The sequence below is a fragment of the Bos mutus genome, chromosome 27, assembly GCF_027580195.1.
Source record: "Bos mutus isolate GX-2022 chromosome 27, NWIPB_WYAK_1.1, whole genome shotgun sequence".
In the NCBI taxonomy this organism is placed as follows: domain Eukaryota; kingdom Metazoa; phylum Chordata; class Mammalia; order Artiodactyla; family Bovidae; genus Bos; species Bos mutus.
The window spans coordinates 37,848,140-37,862,235 of NC_091643.1; the positions used below are offsets into that span (position 1 = coordinate 37,848,140).

Below are 14,096 nucleotides of genomic sequence, written 5' to 3' on the forward strand. Positions count from 1 at the left end.
TCTCCTGCAAAAGCATTCATGGTCTAACTTCCAATAAATCATGTTTATTATAATTATAGAGTTAATATAAAATGATTACAGATTGTGAATATTAAATTATCAAAATTAGTATTTACATCTTTTAAATTTTCACATATATTTCACTTCATTTGTTTTTTACCCCTCAATTTTTTTCATGCTTATATAACTCATTCCTTTTGTAACTGGACATTTAAGTTTCAGTTACAAAACCTGGGAATGTTTTCTTTAAAAAAAAAAAAACTCAAAAGTATTTTGACTGCATATCCACTGATTGATGTATATTAAATTTATAACTGAAAACTTTGATTAAATATGAACTAAAACTAGCGGTTTACCATGCATTTTGTAGAGGACAGTATCGGTGCTTGTTAACTTGAAGATCAGCTGTATATACCTTACATTTCAAGACTTGGAGATATTCGGTCATTCAAATATTCATTAGGTATCTATTGCACGTCAAGCACTATTATAGATGTTGCACTATTTTATACCTTTCAACGTTTTAACACTAGAATAGTTGGTACCATTTATGCTTTGGGGAAAGTTTCTATGCTCTTTTATATTTGTCAGTCCTTTATAATTTTAATATTACCTTCCTCCCAAATATGGCTATTATATTTTATAAGGAGACAGACATCTATTTTTCCTTTAAATTATATAAATATTTTATTTGTTGAAGTTAATGATTAAAATCAACTGTGAGCCCTCCACCCCCCTCTCCTCCTCCAGACCTTTGGCTTTGGACAACAGAGGTTAAGGTAATACTAACGCCATGAAAGGTCTTAAGAAAAACAATTAAGCATGGAGAAAAACCTTCCGTTAAAATGGGTTGAGTCGTATTCCAGTCCCCAGAGGTGAGAATGGGTTCACCTTTGCCCACATGAGAGCATCATTCAAGGAGATGGTGGATTTCCCATCTTCAAGGAAAAATACAGGACCCTGCACAGTGGGAGTCACAAGAAGAGAGGATGAAATTATGAATTTGCAACTTTAAATTTTAAATTTGATTAAATTTAAAAATTAAAGTTTAAATTTAAAAATTAAAGTTTAAAGTTTAAATGAATTTTAAACTTCCATACACAGAATCACTGTCATCAAAAAACCACTGGTGATATTTAGGCAATGCTGATAGGAAATTTAAAGAGAAACACAAGATTTTCTGAATTGCCACCAAATAGAGAAACATTTTAAAATGCCCTGATGTCTTTCAAAATGGAATTTGGCTTTATCATCTGAGTTATTTTAATTACAATAGTGCTGTCAATGACAATAGGTATTGTTAATCTATTAATTACTACAAAGTTAACATTTATAAAGGCATACATGCTTAATAATAGACTTCACCCTTTTCATCATACAGCCTACATCAATACAGCTGGTTAAATTATTTAAACCAGAAACTCAACTTGCTCTCCAGAAGATGAAAAATACACTGCTATATACATGTATGTATAATATAGAGGCATGTCAATTCTGTGATTTATAAGCATATCTATAATTTAGTTACATCAGCTATTTTGTATATCAAGGGTAGTTCTGAAGAACTAAATCCAAAAAATCCTTTCAATCTGTATCTCTCAGCTCCTAGAAGAAAAAGCATGATTTCAGAAACACAAAAAATGAGATAAAAACTTAATTTCTTCATTATGTTCTAAAGTTATCAGGCTTTGGACCCCGATTTCAAATGATTAGGAGCTTCCCCGGAAGCTCAGATGGTAAAGAATCTGCCTGCAATGAGGGAGACCTCGGTTCGACCCCTTGGTTGGAAAGATCTCCTGGAAAAGGGGAATGGCAACCCACGCCAGTGTTCTTTGCCTGGTGAATTCCATGGACGGATGAGCCTGGCAGGCTACAGTCCATGGGGTTGCAAAGAGTTGGACATGACTGAGCCACTAACACTTCAAATGATAAGAGCTTGCTGTTAGCAAATTATTTTCAGATATTCAAAAATCCATTTATATGCAGTAGACAGCTTCCTATTCACAGGTACTTGAAATTTCAGTTTTAACCAGGACAAATTTTCTGCAGGAACAGAAATGCCCCAGGTGAGTAGAACTCCCCATGAATTAGTCATTTGTGCTTGAGTGTATGTCAGATAATTAGTAGATCCTTTCTTAGGTGGGTTTGGGTGCAGAGAGGTTAGACAGCCTGTGAAGTAGATGATTGTCTCAGAAGGAGAAAAGGCCCTGAAGAGGAGGAAGAAACAGGAAGTCTGTCAAGCACTAGAAGAGGTACATGCAGGGCGGTTAGTGGCACTGAGGATACAGTCTAAAAGCCGCAAGAGGGGTTTTGCTGTTAATTATAAATGACTGAATTAACCGCTTTGGTTCTTAATCTCTGAACATGAGTGGATAGTCAGCACATGTCCTACTTGGTTTCCTGTCTGTGGTTTGAATATTCTGGTGTGTTCTGAAGACTTAGTTTTCAGGGTCAAGTCAAGCTGCAGTTAGATTTTTCATTGGTAGCAAGACATCTGACTAGTTATCCCCCCAAATACCTTTTCTCCACTGATGTGGCACATCGGTGTCAGAGATGTAATTAGCTACGTTACATTAGAGATACAAGAATCCACTTAGTGATGCCTGACGATGCCTGGGAGATGGCATTCTTTTGGTCCCATCTGGTCTCCAGTAGCACTTCATGGGGATTCAGCTTTGTTTACTTCTTGGGGACACCTACAACTGCTCCTGGCTCTGAAATGATGAAAGCTTCTCTATTTTCTGGCAATAATGGCACCCCTGGGCCACACGGGCAGGCCTGGCATTGTTCACAAGGGGCCATTCCTTGGGAATTAGCCATCCCTCATGATAGAGCCCTGTAATTTTGAATGACTGAGAAGTTCACTAAGTCAATTTAAGAATATGCACAATATGTAGATTTATTATACACCTATCAGTTTTTAATTGCTTTGTGTTTATAAAATACCAATGGAGACTATAGTTAAATTTAATCTACTGAGAACAATTTGTAACTGTGTTGACTGTTGGTTTGTCTCCCTTATTTAATTTCCCTAAGGAAATGATCTCTATGTATTTTAAAACATGTTACTAAGTATACATGCCATTTCTTACTAAGTGTATCTGTTATATGAATTGCTTTTATGATAAAAAGTACAATGACTATGTCTCTGGATTTATTTTAAGGAGAGAGAAACCACTTATATCAAATACAAAAGCTTATTAAGGGCAGTATTTCCTCACTGGGCCTCAGGTTTCTTTATACTTTTATTCAGATTATTTTAAGTTCTCATTTCAAAAAGTAATGAAAAAACAAAAATGATGGGCATGCATAATTTATGCTTGACATTAGGCTGTACCTGGATTTTCAATCCCGTAAGACAAGAGATGTGAGTATCGGAATGACTGGGAAGATTCGACCCAGTCACATAATCTGGTCCAACAATTCCTCTGAGTGGTTCTTCCTTTAGTCTCTTTAGTAAAGTTGCATAAACCAGTCTTTGTGAATCAGAAGGGGGTGTATATGGAGAGTCTTCTGATGATCTGTATTTCCAACAGATATTCCATTTTTATTTTTGTAGAATCACAGGATTGTCAAGGTTCAGATTAAAAACAGTCCCCAATGATAATTTAGTCCTTTGTAAGTGATGGAAAATTAACTTGAGACTTAATTTATAGTAAAAGGAAGGACTTGAAAAAGGCAGGAGAGTGTTATAAATTATTACTATGTGCTAAACAACCCAAGATTCATTCTCCTGCCAAAATAAATAATGAGACAACAATTTACAAGTTTGTCTACAATATTAAGCAATACATTCTGTATTCAATTTTTATATCAGATTTTATATTCACTCACGGGTTGACAATCTGTGTGCAAGCTCTCCATGCGTCCAGTTCCTCAGAAAGGTGTTCAATTTTTAAAGGCACTGACACCTTCCGCCGTTTTAACAGCTGGCTGAAACATGCCAGAAAGAAATTAACATCTGACATCCACGAGGAAGACAGCAGAAACGCAAATGAATTTTAAACAACTGCAATTTTAGATATAACCACTGTTCACATATCTATGTGTATATGTAAATATAGGTGTGCATGCCCGTGTGTAACTCTCTGGTAAGTCAAACATATTCAATAAATGCTGGATGATAGGATGAGCAATGCTGAGTAACACTCAGGGAAATTCCCTTATATCTTAATATTGTTGAAAGTTGCTTTCCATTTATGGTTATGCTGCTGGCATAGATTTTTCCTCGAGTGCCCTGACATCAGAGATTCTTCCAACAGCTCCAGGCACAGGCCCACAGTAACACAGCCCTCCACCTTGACGAGAGGGTAAGTCGGGAAGGAGAGAGCTCCATTTCTCTCAGAACCCCATGCCCACAGGAAGGAAACTCAGAACAACTGCTTCACCACAGACTCACAGCATCTTTAGGAGTCACCTATTTTAGAGATGGTATTTTTGGGGGACAAGGCACTGAGTTTTATTTTTGAGTATGACAAGTTTTATGCATGAGGGCTGAGTTCAGCAAGCTGTCCTGAAAACACAGGAGTTTGGCAGGTAGGTTATATCTGAATATAAAATATGAAATAGGGAGTATCTGCCACCAACCAACCTCTTTGCTTTGCATTTTTCTACTGTGGAGATGTGCAAGCTTGAAATACACAGTTTCCAATCTTGTTTTAAAAGTGGATTACACAGTCCTGGCCAGTGGGCTGCAGGCACACAGCACGAAGACTTCCTTCCAGAATCAGAAGCTCCTGCCCTCTGTGGTCTCCATCCAGTCACCCTCACTTCCCCTCCCACTTCAAGTACAGGCATGATATACAGAGGGCAAGAAGCTAGCAGGTAACTCTGGGCCACTCAGGCAGGAGGAAGGAAGCCAAGGATGTCAGAGTTGAAAGAAGGGAAGAATCCAGATCCTTGATGGAATCTGCTCAGATGGTAAAGAATCTGCCTGCAATGCAGGAGGATCCAGGTTTGATCCCTGGGTCAGGAAGGTCCCCTGGAGAAGGGAATGGCAACCCACTCCAGTGTTCTTGCCTGGAGAATCCCATGCACAGAGGAGCCTGATGGGCTATAATCCATGGGGTTGCAAAGAGCTGGACATAACTGAGTGCCTAATACTTTCACTCACTGTTAATTTGTATCACTTACTGCTGCTTTATTATGAAGCACATGCTTAGGAAATAAATGGACATGTGCAAAATGTATTTGTTGCCTCTACAATGCACTTAAGACGCTAACCGTCTCAGTGAAAGGCGCTCACTTCTCTAATGTCTTAATCAGAGAGAAACTGTTTTTACCTCGTGTACTCATACAGTGCTGGGACGATGCTTTGATACTGCCTTCTGATAGCCAGCAACGCGCCAACATAGCCACATAATATCAGCAACTCATTTCGAGCTCTAGAAGAGAATATATTTATTTTAAAAAATTCTATAATCTGAGGTACAGAACATTGCTCTTATATAGTTACTGAACTTGTGTCTCATTTTATGCTTAGAAAATTTTCTAAATGTAAAGATGTTTTATTCATCAGTTAACTCCTATTCAGACATGTACCGAATAATACAAATTGTATTTTAAAATAAAAGTCTTTGAATAATATTGAACTCTTGTCTTCTTGTTTTCCTCTCTCCCGTCGGTCCCTGCGGCTCCTGCCAAAGTGTCACAGGCTGCTGCACCAGTTTTCCCACGTGGCATTGCACCAAAAGCAGCCTAAAGCCTCGCTAAGAAATACACATGGTTCTCGGGACTTTAGCTACATGGGTAACAGTGTCCTTACACGATACCTGAATTCAAGGACGGTGTCTGTTTTTACTTTCTAGCACTTTGACTTCTTTGCCTAACCTAGTATGCTTTGTATATATGGATGTTTAAGAGCTATGACCACTACACAGATCACTGGGGACATGTGGTCCAAAATGACCCCAAAGATCTGAAGTAGCCCTGTTTGAACCAGGTGTGTCTGTGTGTGTCTTTGTGTACAGACAGACACACACAGACACACACACACACACACGGTATTAGGAAATGGGGCCCGTATGATTTATCTTAGGTTTCAAAGTGACCTCTCTGTTTCTATTTAAGGACAAAACAAAATGTAATTTTTCTATATGTGCACCTATCTGTCCAAGAGATCTTATTTCTTCATCTGAACACCAAAAACAATACAACCATTTTGAAACATTGCATAAGTTTGGTTATGTATTTTGGGGATAAAGTACTCACTCAGTACACGTATGCAAGGCCAGTTTTTCAGTACGAATATAACTCAACAGGTCAAGAACGGGGTAAATGGTGTCCAAAGTCCAATCAGAACTACTGATGTGTTCTGGCAAAACAAAACCAGCGTCTCTAAATTAAAGGATTAAAACTTGTTCATTCAAATTTTAACTTGTGTGATTGATTCTTTTCTGGTCAACGCTATCTACCTCTTTATTTTCTAGATCCCAGTTAGGTCCCGATACCAAACCATCAGCAATCTCTTTCTTTTTTAAATTCAGGATGGCTAGTACTTGATTTTTAAGCCTTTTTAAAAAAAATCAATACAAATGAAAATACCAAATAAAAGAGTAGATTTTAAATTATACTACCAACTAAATACATACCTTTGATGAAGTCAATACCAATAGGAAGGGCTTTTTCAGGTTCTTGACTTAGCAAGTAATACTTTATAGTTTCAAATATTTTGCCATCGGCATGGGCTGTCTCAGCTAACTGCATACATTCTTCTACTGTGGGTAGCTTGCACTAGAAAAGAATTGGTTTGATGACAATGCTACTAATATTTATAGGAATAAAAGCAATAGTATTAATATAAGTACTAAATATTTCCAATATACCTGGTATGTTTCTCTAATTAAAGTTGCTGAAAATAGATGTAAATGAAATAACCGGTACTGGGAGCATACATTTATGTTAATATCTTTAAGATCTAATAACAATAAATACAATAGTATTTAATGAGTCAATACTTTTAAACACACAGTTAAAAAAGGTGGAAGCAAATTGTCCTGATTGTGATAATGGGATTAGTACCCACAAATGTCATTTAGCAGGAATGCTAAAATTAGTTATTTTAGAACAAATATACTCATCAGTGTCAAAAATTACATTAAGTGTAGAAAACACAAAAGGTAATGCTTATGTGTCCTCTACAATAAAGGACAGAAATGGTATGGACCTAACAGAAGCAGAAGATATTAAGAAGAGGTGGCAAGAATACACAGAAGAACTGTACAAAAAAGATCTTCACGACCCAGATAATCACGATGCTGTGATCACTGACCTAGAGCCAGACATCCTGGAATGTGAAGTCAAGTGGGCCTTAGAAAGCATCACTACGAACAAAGCTAGTGGAGGTGATGGAATTCCAGTTGAGCTATTTCAAATCCTGAAAGATGATGCTGTGAAAGTGCTGCACTCTATGTGCCAGCAAATTTGGAAAACAGCAGTGGCCACAGGACTGGAAAAGGTCAGTTTTCATTCCAATCCCAAAGAAAGGCAATGCCAAAGAATGCTCAAACTACCGCACAATTGTACTCATCTCACACGCTAGTAAAGTAATGCTCAAAATTCTCCAAGCCAGGCTTCAGCAATATGTGAACCGTGAACATCCTGATGTTCAAGCTGGTTTTAGAAAAGGCAGAGGAACCAGAGACCAAACTGCCAACATCTGCTGGATCATGGAAAAATCAAGAGAGTTCCAGAAAAACATCTATTTCTGCTTTATTGATTATGCCAAAGCCTTTGACTGTGTGGATCACAATAAACTGTGGAAAATTCTGAAAGAGATGGGAATACCAGACCACCTGACCTGCCTCTTAAGAAATCTGTATGCAGGTCAGGAAGCAACAGTTAGAACTGGACATGAACAACAGACTGGTTCCAAATAGGAAAAGGAGTACATCAAGGCTGTATATTGTCACCCTGCTTATTTAACTTATATGCAGAGTACATCATGAGAAACGCTGGACTGGAAGAAACACAAGCTGGAATCAAGATTGCCAGGAGAAATATCAATAACCTCAGATATGCAGATGACACCACCCTTATGGCAGAAAGTGAAGAGGAACTAAAAAGCTTCTTGATGAAGGTGGAAGTGGAGAGTGAAAAAGTTGGCTTAAACTCAACATTCAGAAAATGAAGATCACGGCATCTGGTCCCATCACTTCATGGCAAATAGATGGGCAAACAGTGGAAACAGTGTCAGACTTTATTTTTGGGGGCTCCAAAATCACTGCAGATGGTGACTGCAGCCATGAAATTAAAAGGCGCTTACTCCTTGGAAGGAAAGTTATGACCAACTTAGATAGCATATTCAAAAGCAGAGACATTACTTTGACAACAAAGGTTTGTCTAGTCAAGGCTATGGTTTTGCCTGTGGTCATGTATGGATGTGAGAGTTGGACTGTGAAGAAGGCTGAGCGCCGAAGAACTGATGCCTTTGAACTGTGGTGTTGGAGAAGACTCTTGAGAGCCCCTTGGACTGCAAGGAGATCCAACCAGTCCATTCTGAAGGAGATCAGCCCTGGGATTTCTTTGGAAGGAATGATGCTAAAGCTGAAACTCCAGTACTTTGGCCACCTCATGCGAAGAGTTGACTCACTGGAAAAGACTCTGATGCTGGGAGGGATGGGGGGCAGGAGGAGAAGGGGACAACAGAGGATGAGATGGCTGGATGGCATCACTGACTTGATGGACGTGAGTCTAGGTGAATTCCGGGAGTTGGTGATGGACAGGGAGGCCTGGTGTGCTGCGATTCATGGGGTCGCAAAGAGTTGGACACGACTGAGCGACTGAACTGAACTGAACATGGTAACTAACTTTCACTTGACCTTGAGACACAGCAAGTTTATTTTGAGCAGGAAGGCAAAAAAAAGGACAAGCTCTTTATAGCTTTGTGTTTTAGCTTTGACATTCTGAAATGCCATGAAGTGGAGATTTGAGCCTATGAAATTATATTACTGCAAAATGAAAAGCAATGTTTTTTCAAATAATTTTTCTGTTAAAACTGAGAATCTACCAAAACGTGGGTGGAGGTTAATTTACCTTTTATGTAAACTTCTGATATGTTCACGATTTTTGAAGCACAGGTGTTAAGAGTGTGCTGGTTTGCTTCTTAGTGAGGCTACATAGCTTACTGCCCTGTCTCACTAATGTTTGCAAACACTGTGATGCAGCTTCTGCTGCAGAAACATTTGTGTCGTGACGGAAGGTGACGTGGTTCATCCACAAAGTCAACTGTCTCCTTTGAGATTTGTCACTCTCATCCCTTCTCTTTTTTTTAAAATCCCCTTAAGTTACTAAGATTGTTTATTAATGCATTTATTCAATAGTTTCATATTTTTTGCTGTTTAAAAAATATTGATTTATTTGGCTGTGCCAGGCAGGTCTCAGCTGTGGCCTGTGGGATCTAGTTCCCTGACCAGGGATCAAGCCCAGGCCTCCTGTATTGGGAGCATGGAGTCTTGGCCACTGGATCACCAGGGAAGTCCCAAATGGAGTATTTTAGACCCCTCAACCTCTCAAAAAATTTACAAACTAAATTACAAGTGCTCATGTGTATGTGACATTTCATCTAACGTTCCCCATCTGTATTCCCTGAAAGCCAGTTATTTGTTGAGCAACTACTATATGACAGGAACTATGCCTGGTTAGACAGAAAAAACGTTTCTTCACTTTGATATATGCTCTGAGAGTAGAGGGAATTAATGGTTCCCACTGAGATTTCATTCTGACACAGAATATGATAACAGCAGGTTGATCATTCCTGTAGTTCTTACCCTTCATTCCTGTAGTTCTTACCCTATCTTAAAATTCTCAAAGCTATATAACTTAATATTTAAGTATAAGTTTTAGAGGAGTTGCTTGGTAGCCTAGTAGATTCCAGGCATTTACTACTGTGGCCCTGGGTTCAATCCCTGGTTGGGGAACTGAGATCCCCCAAGCTGTGCATTGTGGCTGAATATAATAAACACACACACACACACACACACACATATATATATGGATTTTTAGTCTTGTGAAATTCTCCAGTTAGTAACACATTTACACATATCAACTAGTCTTTCTAAAGAGTTATTAATGAAGTCTGATCCAAGAGTCCAATTATACCCTTTTAGAATGTATGATAAAAGGAGCAGGTGAACACTGTTGTAAAACTATGTACCCAGATGATTTTCAAAATGAAAATCACATGGTGTGTACACGGTTTAATAATCTGCTTTTTATTTTACTGTTCTACAGCCATCCATCAATAAAAACAGAACTTCATTTTTTAACAGATTAACAGCACTGACATATAGAAATGTACCATAATTAATACAATCTCCTTATTGCTGAATATTTTGATCACTTTTGTATGTAATCTTGATAGATTCCTATATTCTGTAATGGAGCATTTATAAAAAGCACTTTAGAATAAGCATGCAAATTTCACCATACTTCAGTAATTCTTTTCAAGATCCTATTTTTTAAAAGTCAGCATGCATGTGTGGATGCTAAGTCACTTCAGTTGTTTCTCACTCTCTGCGACTCTATGGACTGTACCCTGCCAGGCTTCTCTGTCCATGGGATTCTCTGGGAGGGAGTACCTAAAGATGCAAAGGGCTTGTGATGGGCAGGTACATGTGTTGACACTCTCATTTCAACATTAACCAATTATGGCAAGTTCCTTACCTTCTCTGAGTTCACTTTCTTTATAAATTAGGAACAGTATGCCCTACTTTTCACAGTTTTGTGAGACTTGAGTCAATAGCCAACAGATGTGAAAATTTAGAACAGCCCTCAATATACAGTAGAAATTCAATCAATGTTTTTTGTTACTGTTATAATTTTTGCTGTCTTTATAAGAGGATCCTGAAAGGATCATATGTTTGTTTCTCTGCAAGAATTTCTATTTGACCAAACCTAAAACTAACCAAATCACAGCACGGCATTCCAAATGAGAACAATGAGTATCGCTAGCATACCTTCTCATGGAGATCGTTTCTCTCTTCAGTACACCCTGGGTAGAAAGCACAGAGTTTTACTAACTGTAGTTCACTGTCAGGAGTCATGAGGAGAAGGTCAGCTGCCAAATCCCTATTCACATGACAAAAGGGGAAACGTCAATGAGGAAAAAACTGAGAAACAACGTTTTAGAACTCTTTCAAAGGAAGGAGAATCTCCCCTGCCTTTCTATTTACATAAAGAGTACTGATTTCCTACTTAATTATGAAATTCCTCTAAATGTAGATTACAGAAACCAAAGGGCATGAAGGAAAACTAGGTAATACCTGTATCCAACGGATGGAAAGCTAAAAAGAAAATAAATTTGAATATCATGAATATGTGATGAAAGCCAAGAAAAGGTGAACTTTTACCAGTAAGTGTAAAAGCAAAAAAGAAGTGTTCTTGGTTCTTGGTTATACAAGCATATTCTCTTAAGATAATGCAGCTATCTTAATAATTGTGTTTTAAATTTGTGGAGCTCTACTACTAGCCACGAGGATTATACACTTCACCTGGAGGTAAGCCTGGTCCATGTATTTCAGTGTATGCACTTGATCCTGGTTTCTGGTACACATACCTATGGCTGCATCTAAAGGAAGGGCTCTTGAAGGGAGTTAAGAAGAAACAAGTTTGCTTTCTATTAAAAGCATTCCCTGTGGCTCAGCAGTAAAGACTGCCTGCAATGCAGGAGCCACAGGAGACGTGGGTTCAGTTCCTGGGTCGGGAAGATCCCCTGGAGGAGGGCATGGCAGCCCACTCCAGTATTCTTGTCTGGAGAATCCCATGGACAGAGGAACCTGGTGGGCTACAGGCCTTGGGTTGCAAAGAGTCAGACACGACTGAACAACCAAGCATGCACACAACACAGGATGTATGCTCAGTTGAAAGATCTTTAATCCTCTTCAAAATTTAATATCTATTTATAGTTTGCTCCTTTTTCAGTTTTTAGAAAGAAGTAATCATATTTTATTTGAATGAGATGCTGACTTCTAGCACAGAGTCAGTCACCTTTGTGGGTAAGTGTCTGAGTTAGATCTCACACTCTGGTTGGGTTTGAGGCAGTAGGGAACTGGGTCCTCAGGAGGGCCGGTCAGTGTTAAGATCCATTCACATCTGACACTGATGGTGGGGCACCACTCAGTTCTAGCGGGGAGGGAGCTCTTACATCACTGTGAGATATGGGTCAATTTTAGAGTAACTCTAAGATTATCGATTCACTCTGAAGCCCCCAGACCCAACAGGAAAGACTGGGAAGCTCTGTTCTCTTTCTGACTTAGCTGTGGTCAGCTGAATGTCTATGTTCCCCCAAAAGCCCTAGGTTGACATCTAACCCTCAATGTGATGGTATTAGGAGGTAGAGTCTTTGGGAGGTTGAAGTGCAGAGCCCTGAGGAAAGGGGTTAGTACCCTGATAAAGGAGGCCACAGGGAGTTTCCTAACCCTTTTCTCCATGTGAGCACAGCAAAAACAGCCAGTAAGAACCAGGAAGCCCGCTCTTATCAGACACCAAATCTGCCAGTTTATCTTGAACTTCTCTCTTGTTTGTAGGCCACCCAGTCTGTGGTATTTTACACTAAGATAGTAGCTAAGAGTACAAACTGTAAAGCCAATTTATGTAACTTTTAGTTTTGGTCATAAAATTTACTGAGACCAGTAAGTCTCTGTAAACTTATGCTACCGTCGAGCATCCAGTGAACTGCACATGCAAGGACAGCAGTGTCCTTGGCTGTGATTGTCACCACCATCGTCCTCTGTGCCGTTCCGCAGCGGCGTCTGCATCACCCGCTGTTCAGACTGGGGGTGTGTGTGCAGGCAGTGTGGAGAAGTGAAGTCCTGACGAGCAAGCTTATTTAAAATCTCTCAAGGTTCTAAGTATTTTGGGGAAAGCGAGGGCAGAAGTCTAAAATCATCTTTATTCAACAAGCCCCTGTTGAGGGTCAGGACTGTCTCCGTCATCCACGATGAAGCACGGTCCGCCCTAGGAAGCAGGCTCTGAGACACAAGGGAGAACAGCTCTGAGCTCCAGCCTCCCCAGGTCTTTCCCAGGTTTAACTCTGAAGAGCAGAGCTCCCCAGCCTCCGGGATCTAACGCCTGATGATCTGAGGTGGAGCTGATGTGATAATAATAGAAATAAAGTGCATAATAAATGTAGTATGCTTCAATCATCCCCAAACCATCTCCCCACTTCCGGTGTGTGGAAAAATTGTCTTCCACGAAACTGGTCCCTGGTGCCAAAAGGTTGGAGACTGTTGTCTTAAAGCATCACCCAAGTTGGTTCCAAGTGTACAGTCATACCATCTTTGTTATCACTCTCCACTAGAAAAGAGACTTTATTTTCTAAACCTTTAACTAATACACAAGTACCAGCCAGAATGAGTGTAGATATGCAGAATTTACAACGTGGGAATGTGTGGTCCTAATAATCTTAGAAAGTGCATGCCTATTGTTTCATGATGCTTTATGTGCTTGAAATATCACAAATTAGAACTGGGTGACTTCAGAATAAGTGACAGTAGATTTCATTATATGCTCACAGTAGTTCTTACTATTAATTCACATTCATAGCACCATTTCCTTCACAATCTTATTTTTTATTTACATAGGAGACATTTAAAAATGCAATATCTTTAAATGTGATATTTTTAAAATATTGCATTTTAAAAATATCACATGCAACTTTTTAAAAAATGCATTTTATCACTATGAAACTATTCTTTAACTTTAGAAATGCTCACCATGTACATATATATGTATATAATGGAATATTACTCAGACATAAAAAGGAGTGAAATCAGGTCATTTGTGATGATGTGGTTGGATCTAGTCTGTCATACACAGTGAAGTAAGTTAGATAAAAACAAACATCACATATTTTAATGCATATATATGGAATATAGAAAAGTGATACAGATGAACCTATTTCCAGGGCAGGAGCCTGACAAAGACATAGAGAAGAACTTGGGGACACAGCAGGGAAGGAAAGGCTGGGACTAACTGAAACCGCACCACTGATGCATACTCACCACCACGCATAAAACAGATAGCGAGTGGGAGGCTGCTGAATAACACAGGGAGCTCAGCTCGGGGCTCTGTGACGACCTAGAGGGGTGCTGGGATGG

At 39.1% G+C, this 14,096-nt stretch overlaps 1 protein-coding gene across 4 annotated transcripts in view; it reads right to left on the reverse strand.

The window, feature by feature from the left end:
- Nucleotides 1-650: 650 nt before the first annotated feature.
- Nucleotides 651-14,096, reverse strand: part of WDR17 (WD repeat domain 17) — a 69,793-nt gene continuing 56,347 nt past the window's right edge. The window contains exons 23-29 of one of the 4 annotated variants that reach the window (XM_070364142.1): nt 10,956-11,067; nt 6,591-6,732; nt 6,211-6,313; nt 5,283-5,384; nt 3,835-3,933; nt 3,338-3,521; nt 651-960 (exon numbers count right to left, since the gene is read on the reverse strand). In XM_070364142.1, coding sequence (XP_070220243.1) covers nt 841-960; nt 3,338-3,521; nt 3,835-3,933; nt 5,283-5,384; nt 6,211-6,313; nt 6,591-6,732; nt 10,956-11,067 — 862 coding nt within the window. In that variant the 3' untranslated portion in view covers nt 651-840. The remainder of the gene's footprint in view (nt 961-3,337; nt 3,522-3,834; nt 3,934-5,282; nt 5,385-6,210; nt 6,314-6,590; nt 6,733-10,955; nt 11,068-14,096) is intronic. The other 3 variants (XM_070364143.1, XM_070364140.1, XM_070364141.1) reach the window with 3 other exon arrangements.